Source organism: Emydura macquarii, unplaced genomic scaffold (assembly GCF_026122565.2).
Source record: "Emydura macquarii macquarii isolate MOO-44397 ecotype Brisbane River unplaced genomic scaffold, CSIRO-AGI_Emac_v2 contig_1043, whole genome shotgun sequence".
Lineage (NCBI taxonomy): Eukaryota > Metazoa > Chordata > Testudines > Chelidae > Emydura > Emydura macquarii.
In genome coordinates this window covers 12,862,604-12,883,558 of record NW_027131180.1, presented here as the reverse complement: position 1 = coordinate 12,883,558, position 20,955 = coordinate 12,862,604, and the positions used below count along the sequence as shown (strand labels likewise).

The following is a 20,955-nucleotide window of genomic DNA, read 5'->3' as shown; positions in this document are numbered from 1 at the left end:
AATTGCACTTCTCTTTGGACTGTTATTTACCTACAATTGTTACAAGGAATTTCTAAGATTACTAGACATGAAAGAGATTAGAAAAGATGTTTACCTAGCTCTAAAGGGATTTGCAATGTCTACAGTGCCTTGAACAAGAAAATCATTATATAAGTGCTTACTTATGGTAGATCTAAAATAAAAGGTAATTATTTATAGAATAAATTTAATTGCCAAAATGTCTTTTGTCCTCTCAGGAACAACTTTTAATTATAATTAGATGTTTGGTTCTGTAGTTCCCATAGAGCTGTTTTTTAATCAAAAGTAAATGTTATCTCAAAGTGGAGATTTTTCATTATGCGTTATATCAATAGCAAATTATTAACCAAATGTAACAGAAAAAAATCTAACTTCCTTGTACTCTTTTCAGACTGACTAAACTTTGGTGGTAGTTTTAATTTCTAACAGTCTCTGGCAATCAGCGGTCAAATAGAATGCATGTGGTTGTATCACTTAATGTTCTGTCCCCTATATGGCTTATTAGCTTCAGCTGAGTATCATTCCATATATTCAGTATTCAGCCAAATGCTATAATTTAATGTATATATTCAATACACTCTTCATTTCCATACTATAGCTCTTAATGGCTGCATGCCAGTGTCAGTTGTCTTTTGTTCATGAGTTGGCAATGTAGCAGAGCTAATTTTTGTGCTCTCACCTTTGCCTTTGTCCTTCATAATCAGTGTTTCCCAAGTATGGTCAACCTGTGCAAAGGCTCTTTCGTCCTTGCTCCATATGAACTGGTGGTAACACCCCAGTTTCAGTCTTTAAGAATTGTCCCTTCACTGAAATGTCCACTTTTTGGGATAAGTCCACAGATTGTATTTTAAATTCTGCCACAGTGGCTTATTTATGTTTGAGCTTTTGCCCTTGTATCAGTGCTTTAACACAGAGTACTTGTGGGTTTTACTCATCTGGAAAATATGTTTAGACTCCAAATAGTGTTAATGCATTTTTCATGCTTCTGCTACAGTACAGCTAGACTTCTTGGCAGCTTCAAGTGTCCCAAACCAAATGCATTTAGGTTTTCTGCTGTTAAAGCTTTTGTTTTCTTTTTTTGTTTGGCACATCTGTGTTAACAGATGTATTAATTTTAAATAAAGATGAGGCAGGAGTATGCTACTGCTGACCCTGGACACAGACTTCCTGCAGAAGACATGGCACTGCAGGTTGCCCATTCATCTCCGTAAGAAAATAGGCAGCCTTGTTACATATAGAAATGACTTAATTTGCAGCTCCCACGGATAGTTAAACCATGAATCTATAAACACCCATGCCCTAGGACAACTAACAAAGCATTTCGTGAGCAAAGATGGTGTTGTTATAACAGCATGAATATGATTACATATGAAAAGAGAGACTACTGTAGACATGGACTGCCTCCAGCTTTCCCAGCTGCAGAATTTTCCTCCAGCTGCAGAATTTGCTTCCTCAGAGGAAACTGTTCCCTTCTCTGTCTAGCAGGGTGAGGGGATGTCTCATACTTTTTATTCATAGCAAAAGCGTATACTGGCTGATGCTGTGCTGTTTGTGTTAGGTGAAAACAGAGGCAGGAGCTTTATCATTCCTTATTATTATAGATTTATTTATATATTGCCACAGATACAGGAAAATATAAAATACAGCTGATAAAATACAAAATACAGAAAAGCCCCTACCCCAAAGAACTGACAATCTGCATAGATATAATATAGATAATAGACAAGGAGGCAGAACAGGGAGTGCTGAGCAGATGTACACCATGGTATGAGAGCCATTAGGTTGGGGAAAAGGCACCACATAGAGATGCCAGGAACACCTCCTTCCAACAGAAACATGGAGAGAGAGGAAAGGCTTCCCAAAATGATATGTCTCAAACCTCCCTCTCCTCCCTAATGACCCAGTCTGACCCCTTTCTCCTTGCTATTAGCCAAGCCATCCCTCTACCAAAATAAAAAGAGAGAAGTCTTCAAATCCCCTCTCAGCTGCCAGCCTCCTACACGTACCAGCTACTGCCATCCATTTATGGATTGTCAGTACTAGCTTCTGCCACAGCATAAAATAAATGGAAAACATTCAAAAGAACGGATTGTATTTAGCTGTATTATTACAATGACTAGCATGATGAGCATATTCATGATTCTGATATTTATTTCAATTTTTAATTCAATCAGAATTTGTGTTTGAATATTTCCCAACAATGTTTTTACATCGTTGCAGAAAATATAGCGTGCCAGGCGATATTGTGCATTATTGTGCCATAACAATGAAGGTGTCTGCGTGCAGAGTTTAGTTCCAGCATGGTACAGAGCTCTGATTATTTTGGATTCAAAAGTTGTTGGTTTTTAGAAGCTGTGAGGTGCTGAGAAAGTTTGCCAGTGCTGAACTTTGTATAACTTTTTGTTAGAGGGCTAGGTCATCAATATTCCAGCTGTGAGCTGTTTTCATTTAAAATTCAGATACAGAGCTGCTGCATTCACATACAGTAAACTACTAACTATGATGAATCCTGATTAATGTTCCACAAAGATAGGACAGAGTCCCTACCCCTTTTCGTTGTCCATAGGAAGCTCCTGTGGAATTGATTAAAACATTTTCCGTGGGAAGGAGGACTTTCTCCTGAACAGATTAAAAGTTTGAGTAAGCCTGTTGTATAGCCTTCTGGGAGCTTTAGTGGTCCACAGGGCTGTGTAGCACTGTCACAGAATAGAGCCCAAAGGGTACTCAGGCATTGTGGTTCATGATAGTTCCTGTTAGGGTAGCTCCAGTTAAGTCAGGTTCTCTTTCTGTTATAAATCACATGGTTTTGGAGTTCAATATTTTTGTCATTTCAAATCAAGCTGAAATTTAAAACTCAGATCGTTAGCATGAATATATTTTTTTTCTTCAATCAGTATGGTCATTTTAGATTTAACAATCAGCAAACACAACATTCATGGCTTAGGTGATTTATTGCCAATGTCTGTTTCCAGAATGCCTTCATTCTGAAAAATAGATACTTCTTCGAGTGATGTCCTTGTGGGTGCTCTACTTCAGGTGTCGGTGCGTCCCAGCGCTGTCAATTGGAGATTTGTGCAGCAGTACCTGTATGGGCTGCGCATGCGCAGAGGGTGTCTGACAGCATTGTTGGCGCCCTAACCACTGCCTGCGCAGCCCGACCCCCCTCAGTTCCTTCTCAACCATCCCTGGCCTAAGACAGAGCTCCGCAACACTCCTTTCATCCTAAGATAAAAGTTGAAAAATAGTTAGTTTAGGCATAGACTTTGGTCATAGAATAAGTTAGTTAAGTTACATAGTTTTAAAAAACCCACTTTTAAAAAAATTATAGCTAGTTTAATTAGGCATACGGAGTATCATCTCCCCAAAAACTTAGGAATGCCTGGATCACCAGGATTTAAGAAATGTGAAGCCTGCAGGGAGGCAATCCTGATATCAGACGGACACGCTCTTTGCATCAGGTGCCTGGGAGAGGGGCACATCCCTGCTAAGTGCATGCATTGCGCCAAGCTTAAAGCGAGAACCAGGCAAGATAGAGATCTCCTCCTTAAGCTTATTCTTATGGAAAAGTCCCTACAGCCTACCTCCAAATCTGACACCGGAGAAAAAGGCAACACTATGGCCCAAACCTCCAACATGAAAAGGAAAAGAGCCACAACCTCACCCATTAGAGATGCGCCTAAACAAAAGTGGTCTCCAGCCAGGTCTCTACTTCCCGTACCGTATACCGCAAGGGAGACTTCAGCTACAGTGCCTACCACTTCCGGCACCATCGGCACCAAAAACGCATCGGCACTGAGCCGAAAACCGACGCCAGTTACCGCATCGTCAACACCAGCCAAGTTGGTACCCAAGACCACACCGACACGCATGCCACCGCCTTCGGCACCATTGCCACCATCTGCACTGGTGACAGAAAGAATAAATCCCATGGTATCGACTACTGCACCGAAAGAGCAACCAGCCTTCGCACCAACGATAACATAACAGCAGAACATTCACAGCACTGAACATGAGAGGACACACCTCCATTGCATTCCCCTCTTTACGGCACTGACAGATTGTTCTACATGTAGGCATCACAGTCATCTATCTCACCTATTCTCATTCTATTATCTATTGTTGATGAAGACAGCTCACATGGAGGAGTTTTCTCCCCAGCTAGAAGAGATTCTATCTCCTCACTAAGGTTATGTCTACACTGCCGTGGGAAGTCGTCTTTCTTTAATTCGACTTTCAGCAGCCGATTTTTAGAAATTGTAGCAGCGTGTACACACTACGCTGTTTGCGCTGGTCTCTTGCGTTTACACTGACCAGCCTTAATTCCAATTGCAAAGCAGTGCAATGTGGGTAGCAATGTCATCGTCCCATGATGCAACGCTGCTTCCCCCACTCTTCTTCCCCCTCTCCCCCCCAACAAACAGGAAAAGTATTTTCATGCCATTTTTTTACTCACTGCGATTGCCATTGCTACGGAGACATGGAGCCAGCTCAACTCTGCACTATAATTGTGAGCATGACAAATACATCACGGCTTATCATTGATTATTTTAGAAATAGAGCAAGAAGCCGAAGCAGAGACAACACCGATGCCACTGAGGCCGCCCTGCTACAAGACATCGAGCAGAACAATTCCCGATTGCTGCAGGCTGTAACGAGTCATCTGCAGTCTGTGGAGCACTGGTTCTGGTCCAGGGAAACAAGCACAGACTGGTGGGACTGCATCATTATGCAGCTGTGGGATGATGATCAGTGGCTGCAAAATTTTCGTGTGCAAAAGGCAACTTTCCTCGAAATGTGCTCAGAACTGGCTCCATCCCTGAAGTGTGTGAATACTCGCTTGAGACAAGTTATGACAGTGGAGAAGAGAGCCGCCATCACTCTGTGGAAGCTGGCAACCCCCGACTGTTACTGCTCTGTTGGGAATCAATTTGGAGTCAGTAAATCTACAGTGGGCATTGCCGTGAATCAAGTGTGCAGTGCCATAAATAGACTTCTGCTAGGAAAGCTAATAACTTTGGGAAATGTGCAGGATATAGGGAGGGGTTTGCCATGATAGGGTTCTCAAACTGCAAGGGGGACATTGATGGGATGCACATCCTTATCTTAGCACCTGCCCACCTAGCGACCAAGTACATAAACCGCAAGGAGTACTTTTCTGTGGTCCTGCAGGGGCTTGTGGATCACAGGGGTCGCTTCACAGACATCTATGTGGAGTGGTCTGGGTAGGTGCATGACGCTTGCGTATTTCGTAATTCGGGGCTGTTCTCTAAGATGCAGGCGGGCACCTTCTTCCCTGACCAAAAAATTCACATCGGGAGTGTGGAAATGCCAATAGTGATCCTGGGGGATCCTGCCTACCCCTTGATGATTAGGTGTGATCAATATCGAACCTTATACTAGAAATCAAAAGCCGCTCATATATTACAACCCACACTTGACACCAGCTGCTGGGCCATATGTTAGCCATCATCTTCGTGGTACAATATGCCAGACTACACATGAGGCCTCCAAGGATAGTTACGTTCAGTCTTCGTTCCAAACAAACACAGACTGAACAAACAACTAACAGTACCTCCGACAATCAGTCTCCCTAGACTGGTGGATGATCCCAGACAACTTGTGCAGGGGCATACCATTCCAAAAACGTGAACCATCAATCATAATTACTACCGATGCCTCATTAATAACCTGGGGTGCACACATGCAAGGTCTCGCTGTCCAGGGTCAATGGACTCTATCAGAAACCCAATTACACATCAACTTACTAGAACAGAGAGCAGTATGCAAAGCATGCACTCATTTCCTTCGGCGAATAAGACACAAATCAATCCAAATCATGACAGACAATGTAGCCTGCATGTTTTTCATAAATAGACGGGGGGTGCTCGGTCTCACTCACTATGCACCGAGGCAATAAAACTCTGGAACTGGTGCATATGCCACAATATAGACATGTCCACCTCAGACCTCCCAGGATGCGTGAATACAACAGTGAACATGCTGAGCAGGAAATTCAGGCTGGAGCACAAGTGGGAGATCAGTGACAGGGTCCTTCACGACATTTTTCAACGCTGGGGCACACCATCCATAGACCTATTTGCAACAAAAGTGAACCACAAATGCAATCAGTTTTGCTCCAGAGCAGGACAGAGATACCAATCTCTAGGAGGTGCCTTCCTACTCGAATGGAAAGGGACATTACTATACACATTCCCACCATTCCCTCTCCTATCACAAGTAGAAAACAAGATACGACAGGACCGTGCCTCCATCATTTTTATAGCTCCAGCATGGCCCAGACAACCATGGTACCCATACCTAACGATAACCATCTGCACCACAATAAGACTTCTGACAGAGAGAGATCTCTTATCACAGAATGAGGGCAGAACAATTCACCCCAATCTGGCCATGTTCCATCTGACAGCCTGGAGGCTCTTTGGTTCCAACCAATAAAAGAATGTGCTCAATACAGGTCCGAAATATATTACTTAACAGCAGGAAGCTGTCCACTCGCAAAACATACCTGCAAAAATGGAAAAGATTTAGAATATGGTGCTACACCAAGACCATATCCGGCACCCCTGCCACGAATACTTGAATACCTACTGAAATTAAAAACCTCAGGATTATCCCTTAGTTCCGTTAAAGTACATTTAGCAGCCATTAGCACATTCCACCAAAGCAGACCATCATCACCCATTTTCTCTCATCCCATCATGAAACACTTTTTGACTGGCCTTCAAAACTTATACCCAAAGATACACGAACCCACACCAGCCTGGGACCTAAATATGGTGTAAAGGATACTCAGATGCTCCTCTTTCGAGCCCCTAGCCACTTGCTCCCTCCTTCATCTGTCTATGAAGGTAGCATTTCTAGTTGCCATAACCTCAGCGAGAAGAGTATGTGAGATGGGGTCCTTATGGCAAACTCCCTCATACCATTTTTTTTACAATGACAATGTCACTATGAGACCACATCCTACATTTTTACCAGAAATATCATTCTCTTTCCATGTAAACCAGACCATATACCTACCAACATTTTATCCCAAGTCCCACAAGAATTAATCAGAGGCTAGATGGCACACATGAGATGTATGAAGGGCATTACTATTCTACCTTAACAGAACTAAAGCGTTTCGCAAATCACCGAGACTTTTCATCTCTATGACGGAACACTCAAAGGGAAACACAATATCGACCCAAAGACTATCCAAATGGATATCAGAATGTATGCAACTATGTTACAAACAATCAGGAACAAAGCCTCAAGTATGTATTAAAACTCATTCTACCAGAGTGATGGTGACCTCTGTTGCCTTCCTCAGTAACGCTCCTATATCCGAAGTATGTAGGGCGGCTACTTGGGCTTCCAAACACATGTTTATAAATCACTACGTGATCACAACTAACGTGAATCTGGGCACTTAGCTAGGGTCCACAGTACTGACATCAGTTATAGAGAATGCTCTGAAGTTCCCCCTGCCAGTAGTGGGACACTGCTCTTCAGTCACCTGAAGTGGAGCCACCCACAGGGACATCTCTCAAAGAAGAAGAAAAAGTTACTCACCTCGTGCAATAACCGAGGTTCTTCGAGATGTCTCCCTGTGGATGCTCCACTATCCACCCTCCTCCCCTCTACTTCAGAGTATCTATAAGTCTCCACAGTAGAGAAGGAACTGATAGCGTCAGGCCGCGCAGGCAGCAATTAGGGCGCCAACAATGCCACGAGACACCCTCCATGCATGCACTACAGCACAAATCTCAATCGATGGCACCAGGACACACTGACACCTGAAGTGGAGCACCCACAGGGACACACATCTCGAAGAACCTCGGTTACGTTACGAGATGAATAACTTTCTCTTGCCAGCTGTTTGTCCTTCAGGTAAGACTAATTGTGTTTGGTAAAGTATTTGGAAAAGAATACTTGGACAAATGAATTTTTTAATTCACAAAACAAAAAGTAATACAGTAAATGTATAGTGAATGGGCTACCTATGTAGAATGATGGCCTTGGTATGTAACAACCACTAGCAACCACATTATTTTATTACATAATCTCACACAAAATGCACATTTTTTTTAGCATCCAAAGTTGCATTGGAATGAGCAGCACACTTGCACCATTGGTTTCAATGAGACTTTGTATAGTAAAAAATGTGTACAGTCATGCTCTGTAAAGAAAGAAAAAATATATTAACTAAAAAAATTCACGGTTGCTGGAGTGGTTTACTCAATTCAACTCCTTTGTGGGTTTCAGTTAAACACTAAACCTTTATTTTAACATTTTATTTTAATGTCTTTGTATTGCCAATCTGTAGTTGAGCTTTGGTATTGTTTCATTATAAATGTACACATTAATTATTTGTTTTGTTAATTCTGTAGGTACACTCCATGTAGGGGATGAAATCCGAGAAATAAATGGAATCAGTGTAGCAAATCAAACAGTGGAACAACTACAAAAAATGCTTGTAAGTGCCTAAAAGCTTGTTGACATTGGTTGTCTAATAATTTTTAAATAAACAACAAAATTGATCCTTTTCCCTTTTAACAAAGCCTCTCTAAATCACAGCATTCTCCATTGTCCTTCCTTTTTTGTCCTTACCTGATCCCCCAACACAATCTCTTTCTCCATCCTACCTCCACCACCCCAAAAAAACACCTAACCAGTTAATCAGTGCTCTAGCAAACCACAGACATCTCCAGGTTTTCTTCCAGGGTGCCCTTTGTGCATGGAACACTCTCCCTGACCTAATTGATTAGACCACTATCCTTTCCTCCTTCAAATCCTCTATCAAGACCCACTTTTGTGATGCCTCCAAGTAATCAACCAGTGTTTAAATAAATAGGCGCTGGGACAAGTGGTTGAAAGGCACTTGACATATATATCTATAAATACTTACTGTTGTAGTTACAATCCAGTACAATTCAAAGAAAAGGGCATATTTTATAATTGTATCAAATTGTCTTAATCTCCCTCACCGTCTACAATATGAATGTTACATATCAGCTAAGATTATAAACTCTTCAGGAGAAGGGACCATGTCTAATTCTGTACCGCACCAAGCACAGAGACAATCTACCTGGACAAAGAGGTGTTCCAGCAAATCACAGACCGCACAATGATTTTGGCCATTCCAATATCAACAGTACCAAGCCTATTCCAAACATACTGAATCTACTAGAACAGTGGTTCTCAAACTTCATTGCACTGCAACACCCTTCTGGCTCAAAACCACATATATACCAAGCACAGCCTTACCAAATGGGTTTCCATACCCCATGGGTGCTGGACTCCCTCAGATGGTGGAAAGACCCGCTGATGAAGATCTGTGTGGCAGCCCCGTCTCATGCCTGCTACAAACACAAATCATCACAATGGACACCTCCCTTCTCGGCTGCGGAGCCCACTTACAAGGTTCCACAGCACAGGGCAAATGATGCCCACAGGAAATGTTGCTTCACATCAACATTTTAGAGCTAAGGGAAGTTTGTTATGCCTGTGAGGTCTTTCTCCACAAAAATTCAGGATCATCATGTCAGAGTCATGGTAGACAACAGAGTGACACTGTACTATATAAATTGACAAGATCCCAGTCCTTAGAACATAAGAACCGACATACTGGGTCAGACCAATGGTCCATCCAGTCCAGTATCCTGTCTTCCGACAGTGGCCAATGCACAGAATCCCTAAAACTGTGGAACTGGTGCATTGCCCTTCGCATAGAGATCGCTGCAATTTTCCTACCAGTCTTCCATAACATGGTACCAAAAGCTCTCAGTAGAAACTTCAATCAGGAACACAAGTGGGCGCTCAAAAGTGTGATCTTTCGGAACATCTGGAAAGCATAGGATCTTCCTTTAGGCTTGGTGGATCTTTTTACAACCCAGGCCAATACAAAACATCAAATCTTCTCTAAGGGGGAGACTCAGCTGCAAGTCTTTGATAGATGCTATATGGACCAGGACGTAGGTGTCCAGGCCTAATGGTCAGAGCTGGGGTTGGAAAACAGGAACCAAAACCAGAGTCAGAATCAGGATCGTGCCAAGGTTGGGGCTGAAGTGAAGGTCAGGAGTCACACCACAGATTGAGCCAGAATCAGGGTCAGGAGTCACCCTGATGGTCAAGACTGGAATCAGAATCAGACAATTGTGCCAAGGGTCGAGCTGGAGTCAGGAACCAAGGAACTGTGCCAGGGTCAAGAGTCAGCTAGCAGTATCAAAGGTCAAACCAAAGTCAAGAAACAATGCCAGGGTCAAGCTGGAGTCAGGGTTCAGTACACAGCAGGTTAGAAGTTCACTCAGTTGCTCAGACAACTTCTTGTGCCTCCTTCTGACTTAAATACTGCATCTGGGCCAATTGATGGAGTTGGAACTCTGCTCCAATCACTAGGTTCTTAGGCAGAGCTTCTGATGTGCCAGAGTTCCACTAACCCCCCACCCATGCTGGTTCTGCAGACCTGTCAGGTTACAGTCATGATCTGTGAACTGCTTGGGGACCTGTGGGCCCGCATTCAAGACCCACAGTGCTTCACAGGTGCCCTTCTAGTCCCATGACATTGCTCTCTCCTCTGTTCCTCCCTTCCAGTGCTGTTACTTCTCAAAACATTGATCAAAATACAGCAGGAGCAGGCGAGAATTATCCTGACAGTGCCTTTTTGGCCCAAACAGGTGTGGTACTCAGATCTATTTCACTTTTCTGTCGAGAGACCTTAATGCCTCCCTCTCATATCAGTCCCAGCCTTCTGTCCCTGGACCTTATGGTCTGGCTCCTCTGCGGTTTTCAGCTTTAGAGTGAGACTGCTCAGCAGAGACATAATCTGTACTCCTGAATAGTAGGAAACCCTCCACTCTTAAAACTCACTTGCAGAAGTGGAAATGTTTCCTTTTCTGGTGATCCTGTCACACTATATCTGTTTCTGAAGCTCCTCCTGCAAGGATCGTCAATTATTTGTTGGAGTTAAAAAACAAGGACTATCTATGAGTTTTGTCAAGGTACACTTACCAGCTGTTATGGCCTTTAATTCACCTATCCAGGGCCATTCAGCTACATTCCTCAATGATTTGTTAATCTTTTTCCACATATTTGGAATCCCACACCTCCATGGGACCTTAAGTTGGTCCTCAATGTCTTAAGGAACCCTTCATTTGAACCCTCCATTCCTTCATCTTTCTTTTAAGACCTCCTTCCTGGTAACCATCACGTTGGCTAGAAGAGTGGGATAAATTGGAGTGCTTGTGGCTGACCCACCTTACACTACCTTCTGCCTTGACAAGGTCACACTACACCCCCATCCTTGGCTTATCTGTAAGGTTTTGTCAGACTTCCATATCAATCAGGATATCCATCTGCCAGTATTCTTCCCAACCTCACTCCTAGAGAGGAGAGGCAAGCCTTCACACCTTAGACATTCGGAGGGCACTAGTCTTCTGTCTGAAACCTTCATGGTTCCCCTAGAGTTCTTGTATCCTTTTCTGGAAGAATGAAAGGACAATTGATCTCATTTTAGAGATCGTCAAAGTGAGTTTCATGTTGCATCATAACCTACTAGGATCCAACATATGCACATATATACACACACTGAGGGTGACAGCATACCCTACCAGGACTCAGTCCTCCTCTGTCGCCTTCCTCAAAAACATTCCTACCACCAAAATTTCCAGGGCCACACCTTGGTCCTCAGTTCACATGTTCTCCGAACATTATGCTGTTATAATGATAAAATGGACACAACCTTTGATCCAAACCATTTTGGATCCACCTCCTCAGCACCTGCTTTCATGTTGAGTTACTGCTTGGGAGTCTGCTACAGTGGAGCACCTATAGGGCCATATACTTAGAGGAGAAGTTATTTACCTTTCAGTAACTTGAATTCTTCTATGAGTACTCCAGCCTCCTCCCTCCCCTCTTCCCTCTGCTGCAGAGTTTCTGGCTCTGCTCTTGAGAAGGAACTGGAACTGCAGTGGTCTGCTTCTCCCTATATGCCCTCACATGGAAGCATGAGGCCATGCAATGTGCAGGTGCAGACCTGTGGACACTGCTAATTCAAATTTCTGGACAAGAGCTCACAAGCTTGCATGCATCCTATGATGGAGTACCATAAGGGACAAAATATCTTGAATAATTCAAATTACAGAAAGGCAAGTGACCTCTCCTTCTGTATATAACATGTAAATTGAATCGGAAGAAAATGTAATTTCTTTTACACCAAAGACAATGTAAATCACAAGAAAATAGGTGAAGGGAAATGAAAGAGAGTATTAATGTGTACGCACTTCTCATCTAAAAATACAGCTGTAATTGCTAGACACCTGAAGACCTGTCATGCTAATTCACTAATGGCATATGTTTGGTTTTATGTTACTAAGACACACTCTGTCGGTTTCTGAGTGAAACCACATGCTTGTCACAGCTTTTCAGTTTGACTGTTTATTTGGGAAGAACCGCTGCTGCTCTCAGAAAGGCTGTGCTGGTTTCCTTACAGATATTAGAGTGGTTTCTTCCATTTTATCTGCAAGTCTTGTATTTTAATGAAATAATTTTCTTTCTCCAGAGGGAAATGCGGGGGAGCATCACGTTCAAGATTGTGCCAAGTTATCGCACTCAGTCTTCATCTTGTGAGGTAATGAATTTAAAGAACCATTCCCATCCTTTCTCAGTCCTTTAACTAACTGCCTGCTGATGGCTGAATGTTATTGCTTTCTGGGAAATTGTTTCTGCCTGTGCTGTTAGATCACGCACACCAATTTTACAACAAAGATAACGGAACAGGAGTAGGCCCCACCCACCTACTCAGTCCTGCCTTCATATTCATCTCATCAGCATCATAACTAACTCTTTACAGCCTATGATGTTAAAATAAAAAGGAAAACCTCTCGAGTGGAAGTGTGGAGTGCCCTGTTTTAAAATTCATGATTTAAAATACTTTCTCTAGGAAGTCTATTAGAGTTCCTAAGTTAAGGAGCTTCCATAAATATTTCTTCTTTGTTTTAACATGAAAAATGGATGGATTGATTGGTTTCAGCTGTTAAGGGTTAATTGAAGATCCTGTTTCTGTATAAACCTGTTCAAGTAAATCAATGATGATTAAGTGTCTGTAACAATTACATGTTTCTATGCGGAATTGGTAATGTATCATTAGTCAAGAGAAACAGGTTTGGAATTTGGTACTTTTTGAATTAGCAATGTGATGCTATGGTTTTGCACAGTAATTTCAAGGTTATATAATTCTTTCTTCCACAAACAGCTATTTTCCTTGTGTAACTGAAAGCAATTAAAACACTGAAAATGTCTATTAGGAAAGGATGTTCTTACTACTTGGGTTTACAGATTGGCATAAGCACTGTGTAAGCAATGCTATTCTTTCCATGGTGTATGCTTAACTGTACAAACCATTTCCAAATGTGGATTCAGGGATCTTGAGGTGAAATCCTAACCCCCTTGAAGTCAAAGGCAGAGCTCCCATTGACTTCATTAGAACAGGAATTTTACCCTAGTTGCCTTGTGTACCTGTAAATTCATATTATAGATCTCCAGCATACTAAAACTAACATTTTGATTGTCACTTTTATTGTAAAAAAATAGTTACTGCGTTTATTTGAAGAAAACAGTTATGCTGTTTTTCTACCTTTCTTCTTTACTGTTAAGAAAAACTAAAAGGCCTTGAACCAAAAAATTCCAATACTTCTCTCTTATAAAAAGGACTATTTTTAACCTTCCAGTTATAAGCAATTTTGCACCAGGCACAAGAGCAAAACAAAGCAAAGTTGCCAGTGTAATACAAAAATAATCCTAATCATCCCAAATGGGGGAGAAATTTTAGAATAATACTAAGGAATACACATCATCTCTTGTGCTGTTACTAGTATCAGTCATACTGGAAGATGTTTTACCTCCCAATATTAAAATGATATATGCTAATAAATTGTAAACTTATTGATAACATGATAAATCAGGATAAAATAAACCAAACATAAAAATCCAAATGCAAGTTTTAATACATGTTCACAGAATGCGATGTTGTCTGAGGCTAATAGTAATAATAGGACATCTCTTTTGCTTAGGCCCAGTCTACACTTACCTGGCGCTTCAGCGCCGGTCAACAGCAGTCAACTCCCGTCAACTGCTGTGCTTCCCTTCTCCATGGTGTCTTCGCTGCACTGCACCGACGGAAATCACATTCCCGTCAACACAGCGCTACGCTATTTGAAGGGGTGGTTTTACTGCATTGACTTCTGGATCGATTGAGTGGGTCTTCACTGACCACTCAATCGATTCAGGTAGGTCGATAATAGGGTGGCGACTTTGCCACCGTCAGTGTAGACGTACCCTTAGTCTTCTGACCTAGGTTCTTTGAAGCCATCTGTTCTGACAAAAGAAGAAAAAAGATGGAATTTTATCTTCATTCAGGCAAAACAGCAGAATTAGGAATGTGAGATTAAAAGACTGGGAAAAATTAAACCTAGAAATATTTACCACACTTGGTGATGTCAGGCACATGGTAAATTGTATTCATCATGCCTTTCTCTATCTTATCTGACCTACGTCCATTAACACATCTCCACTTGGTTTACTTCTAGCATTCCAAACCTTACACCTACCTCAAAGACCCATTTTTAAAAATCATACTGTTACCAAAATGGTACCTGTCCCCTTCCTTCTCTTCTCCCTACAAATATAGAATTTCTCCCTCAAAATTGTGCAGGTGCAAGACACAGATCAGGTAATATTTGGTTCATGGCTAGTGACAGGCTTTAAATCTAGTCTCTGTTTTTGAAAGAGGGCTAGAAATGCGGATACTTTATGCCATTAGAAAACCATTACTCCCTCATTCTTAATGGTGTAAAACTTAGCTCAGAGGAGATCAAGAGATGTATGTATCACATTCCAGGGTGCAGTCCAGACTAGTAAGGGATTGTGTCACCACTTGCCTTGCCTCCTTGGGTGCCTCACAATGCTTTACTGCTGTATCTCCCAACCTGGGCCCTTCAAACAGCATGCAACTCACACCCTGAGTATACAGCTGCAGCCTGCCAGCAACACTCCAGTCAACACTTTGGCTTCCACCAGCCTTGGTTACCACTTGCAGGGTAACCCCAACACACTCTCATTCCCGGATTTTCCCAAAAAACATGTTCTGCACTATCCAGCCCTCTCCTGGATAGTTCAAATATTAGAGGTCCGTTGCCCCTGTAAAGGGTCAATATACAATAGTTTGCTATTTTAATTGGAATTACCGAACAATTCACTTTAAACACAACACTAGTTCTGATTAAAGAATAAAACAACTTTATTTAACTACAAAGAGATTTTAAGTGAGCACAAATATAAGGTATTGAAGTCAGAAATGGTTATGAGAGAAATAAAGTTAAAATGCTTCCTAGTAGCCAAGACTTAACAAACTGGACTTGGTTCAAGGTAAAATCCTTACCACATGTTCCCAGCAACACAGCTGACCAAATTCTCAAGTCAGGAACTGCCCCCAAAGTCCAGAGGGCTGGCTCCTTTGTCATCTTAGGTGAAAGAGCGAGAGAGAGAGAGAGAGAGAGTGAAAATACTTGGAAGGATGTTTGCCTCTCACTTTTATAGTCCAGTCACCCTTTGAAATGCATCTTCCTGAGGGTTACCCGTAGATAAAGTTCCTTCCGGCTGTGAGGATGGAGACATGGAGTCTTGTGATGAAAGAGGTTCCATGCTGTTGTTTACTAAAATGCAGGTCGATTTGCTCCTGCCCCCTTCGCAGCCAAAGAACGGCCACTTGACAGATGGTTGCCAGTCAACTTTGATGACACCTGGGTAGAGGCATCAGCTTGTCCTTTGTCTCTGAGAAACAGGTTTATCCATCCTTATCCCCCACTTCTGGGGCATGTGTGGTAAATATTTTTAAGTCAGAATTTCAGTTTCTTCTTTGAGTACCGGTCCCTATCTGTATTCCACACATGGGAGCACATGCGCACCATGTGCCCGGGTCTGGAAATTCTTCCAAGCAGTGTCCATTGACCTGCACATGCAATGTCTTCCCACATACTTCTACCTGAGGGAATTAAGGGGCAGTGCAGGTTGACTCCCCTCCAGTTCTTTCTTACCACTGCATGTCCTTAGTCGGAATCGTGTCGTCCTTCGCTTTTGTGCAATCCATAAAATTGTTATAAAATTGTTGATAGTTCAGTGTAGAATAGAATTTCCCATCACCTTCTCCCTTCCCTCAGTTAAGGAGAAAGTCCTCCCCAGTCCCCAGGATTATGCTCAGAGTTCTGGGCTTCAAGAATTGCGTCTCTTGCCTTTGCTCCTTTTCCATCAGTGATGAATATCAACAGCATCTCTCTGTTGTCTGGGTGAGGGGCACATCTCTGCAAAGTTCAGTATCAGCAAGTCCTTCCTGCCCAGAATTAGAGAGCTCTGTCTGAAGAAGTACCTGATGGAGGAGGCCATAAAGGCCTGCTCTGTTCCAGGCCTGTGAGACCCCACCCTTACGTTGGCCTCAGCCAACCAGCAGTGCCCTCCAGACACAAGCCATGGCACAAAGCCACCAACACCGGAGCTGTACCACCAGTACCAAAGCCCAAGAAGTCAGTACACAGGGTTCCCCATGAAAGTAAGAAACACTCCCACAGTGGACTGCCCAAAAGAAACTTATTTCCTCCCCGAGCTATTCCACGTTGGGCGAGATGTCACATACGGAACCAGTGGAACTATTGCCAAAAGCTCCCAGACTGAAGGGTAAGATGCGAAAGAAGAGGGATCCGACAGTTCTGAAGTGACTGCGATACTGACTCAGAGAGAGGTGTTCACTGGCCCTATCCACAAGCATGGGTCTGGATGCACTATCAGTACCACCTCGTCAGTACAGAGGCTATCTGGTCACAGTGGAAGAACTGGGCCCTTTTGCTGTGTCTGTGAGTACCTTGTAAACTCTGGGCCCCACAATAACTTTTGCAACACTAGATGATTTCTTCTTCCCCTACCCACAGTCTCCACTGCCATCAGGCCCAGTCTTCCTATGAGATGTTTTTGTCTGAGGAAGAACAGAGACCACTATCACAGGAGAGGCCCTATCCCTATCCATTGGACAGGAGTGTCTCTGTACCAACGGTACTGCTGCTGCTGACAGAACCTTCCTCAGAGTTGGAGGAATCTGAGAAGATATCCCCAACAGCAACTCTGAGAAGGCACGGAAGCCCGGAGGGACAGCCGAGACACTTCTATCCCCCTAGTTAATAACCATCTTGAGGCAGCTGGTATAAATTCCTGTGGAGACCATCACAAACACAGATCTCTCCTTTTGGCTGTACTGGGGTTCCCCCTTATGGCAGGTGCCCGGAACCTTAACAGGAGTCATATTGCTTCTCCCCCCTCTTGACAGCTGATTCCCTCAGTGTATGAGGAGAAAGAGGAAGAATCGGTTCCAGTCGGGGCCTTCTCATCATCAGACAACATAGTCATTCCTTTGCTGCCCTCTCCACCAGATTACCACCAGCAAGTTTAGGAACTGCTTCAGAGAGTTGCTTTTGACTTGGAGATCCCACTGGAAGAAATCCAAGACCCACAACACTAGCTCCTGCATATCTTGCAGCCACAGTGACCGACCAGGTTGGCTCTTGCAATAAATGAGGCCATCCTGGAACTGGACAGAACAGTCTAGTACACACCAGCATCTTGTGTACCTCAAAGCAGGCCAAAAGAAGCTACTTTGTGCCAACCAAAGAAGCTGACTTTTTTTATTTTCCCAATTCACTAGTGCAGGTGGCTGCAGAAAGAGCTCGACAGCACTTTCAAAAAACTACTCCGTTGGAGAAAGGGTCAGAGATTGGATCTCCTGGACAAAAAAGTCTGTTCAACAGGCCTTCTGTTTCATATAGCCAGTTATCAAGCTCTGTTGGCTAAATATGATTTTTAACACCTACTCCAGACAAAATCCCCATGCAAGCTCAAACCCAGTTCCAGTCCCTTTTGGATGAAGGAAGATTGGTGGCAAAGCTCTCCAGACCGCGGTAGATGCTACAGATACTGCATCCTGATCTTTAGCCGCAGGAGTGGTCATATGGAGGAACTCGTGGCTCCAGTCATCAGGCTTCCCAAGAGAGGTCCAAAATACTATTCAGGACCTCCCCTTCAATGAGCCCAACTTGTGTAATGAAAAGACAGATGAGTGTCTGCATTCCTTAAAAGATTCAAGATCCACCCTTTGGTCCCTAGGGTTCTATACTCCAGCCCCCAGACAGAAACACTGGAAACAGCCCGTTAGACCACGGCCACATTCTTTTTATCCCCTGTACCACCCGTGTCCATTTGAACCTCCTTCCAAATGACCAAGGACTCAAAAACCTGTTTCCAGGCCCCCTCTGCTACTACACCTTCCACGTACTCCCAGCCTCAGGTCAGAGGTCACTTTTGACATAAATATCAAGACCCGCATACACCTACTTCACCTCCCATCATCTTTGGAGGCAATCTCACTTTTTTCACCCACAGTTGGAACAAGATTACAATGTACAGTTGGGTTCTGGAGACTGTTCACCATGGGTACTCCATAGAATTCTTCTCCTTCCCCCCACACAAACCTCCTCCGCACACCTCCTTTGGGCACCCTCTCACCAAATGATATTTCAACAGGAGGCAGACTCCATATTACACCAGGGTACAGTAAAGTGCTTCCCACCTCAGAGCCAAGCGAGTGTGTTGTTCACAGATCTCGACACAAAGGACGTATATTTCCATGTGGACATTCACCCATCACATGGAAAGTTCTTGCAGTTCATAGTTGGCCAGGAGCACTACCTCCCCTTTGGGCTTGCGATGGCACGCAGGGTGTTTTTGATAGCATTTGCAGCGGTAGCAGCCCAAATGAGATGCCAGGGGTTTATGGTGTTCCTATACGTGGTCGACTGGCTCCTGGTAGGACAATCTCGTCAAGAAGTTGTCTCAGCAATACAGTCTCTTTGGCACCTCCTCGCAACCCACAGGGTCTGTGTAAATGAAGACTAGTCCATTTTGTCACCCACAGAGACAATACATTTGATAGGGGCATGGTTGGATTCCATCTCTGCATGAGCTTTCCTACCTGCAGACAGGTTTTGCACAATGAGCAACCTGATCTCTTGCATTATCCACAAGCCTCGAACTATGGTGTATCAGTGCCTCTTGCTCTTAAGCCATATAGCCTCAGGCACCTACATGACCCCCTTTGCCTGTCTCCGTTTGCAGTGCCTACAAACCTGGCTCCACTCAAGCTATTGACCGACCAGCATCCACATCGACTCCAGAGTCACTGTTCCCTTTTAAGTTCTCAGCTCCCTTGCTTGGTGGTCCAACCTGATAAAAGTCATGGTGGGGACTCCCTTCAGCCCTCCCACACTGAGGGCCACCATCTTGAAGGATGTCTCCTTTACAGGCTGGGCACTCATTTAGACTGCCATACAGCACAAGGTACGTGGACCGCACAGGAGGCCCGGCTCCATATAAACCTTCTGAAGCTCACAGCATCTGTCTAGCTTGCAAGGCCTTCTTCCACCTCATACGCTCACTTCATGTACAGATACTATCAGACAATATCAACACAGTGGTCTACATAAACAAACGAGGAGCAAAACCTCCTCCTCTCTGCATGGAGGTAGTTGGGCTGTGAAACTAGTGTATCAGGAATCAGATTACCATACAGGCTCCCTATCATCCAGGTGGTCAGAACTCCCTGGGAGACTGACTGAGAAGAAGCTTCTCTACAGACCACAAATGGGAAATGCATGACACAGCTCTAACCAACATCTTCATACAGTGGGTATTCTCCTATGTGACCTCTTCATGTCACAGTCAGACAGAAAGTTTCCCATGTATTGCTCCAGGGAAGACATTGGCAGACTCCCAAGTTGATGCTGTACTCGTCTCGTGGACGCACTGTCTCAGATACCCTTTCCCCCATTCTCCTCATACCTCAGGTTATACGGAAAGTCCTCTGAGACGGAGCCACTGTTATCCTCCTAGCACTCTACTCGCCCAGACAGTTCTGCTTCACGAACCTCTTAAGAAGGTGCCCACCCATCAGGATCCACCCATTTCTGGATCTCCTAACCTGAGATGGAGGAACCCAAGCATCCCAGCTGGGCTCATGGCATAGTATTAGGATGGGCATCTGAGATACAATGCTCCTGGTCTGCCCTTATCCAGAAAATTCTCAATCAAGGTAGGAAATACTTTACTAGAGCCTGCTACCAGGCCAAATGGCACCACTTTTCTGTCTGGGCACAATGCCATCAGCATTCCCTCAACACAGTGAGCATTTCAGTTATCCTCAACTACCTCCTCACCTTAAAGAAATCAGGTTTAGCTCTTAGTTCACTGTGGGTACACCTAGCAGCGATTAGAACATTCCTTCCTCCAGTGGAGGGACAGTCTGTACTCATGTACCCGCCCACACAGTGTGATTTATCAGGGCATTTCCACCAATCATCAAACCTGTGCCTCTGTGAGACCTTAATCTCATCCTGTCAACACTCTCAGACCACTCTTCGAACCTATGGTGACATGTGCCATGACACACATCTCCGTGCGAGTGGCATTCTTTAGTAGCTATCACGTCAGCCAGAGAAGGGTCAGTGAGCCAGCAGCCATGATGGCAGACCCACCTTGCACAGGATTCCACAAAGAGGAGGTCTTCCTTCGATTGAACCCCTAATTTCTCCCCAAGGTTGTTTCTGCATTCCATATCAATCAAGCAATCTACTTACTTGTATTTTTTTCTAAAGCCTTACACTTCTCTTGAAGACGAGAGGCTGCACTCCCTCAACGTTAGACATGCCCTTCCATTCTAGCTGCAAAGAACCAAAGCCATTAGCAAATCTCCAAGGCTTTTTGTCGCCATAGCAGAGATGTCGAGACATATTCTCAAAGAGAATCTCTTAAGTGGGTCTCAGAATACATATAAGATTGCTACAA

General features: G+C 43.7%; 1 protein-coding gene across 4 annotated transcripts in view; it reads left to right on the top strand.

Annotated features, from left to right (window-relative positions):
- The window catches only part of CASK (calcium/calmodulin dependent serine protein kinase), a 410,160-nt gene that overhangs the window by 350,936 nt on the left and 38,269 nt on the right, over positions 1–20,955 (top strand). For all 4 annotated transcript variants that reach the window (XM_067545145.1, XM_067545148.1, XM_067545147.1 and 1 more), the window contains 2 exons: positions 8,412–8,497; positions 12,581–12,649. In XM_067545145.1, coding sequence (XP_067401246.1) covers positions 8,412–8,497; positions 12,581–12,649 — 155 coding nt within the window. The remainder of the gene's footprint in view (positions 1–8,411; positions 8,498–12,580; positions 12,650–20,955) is intronic.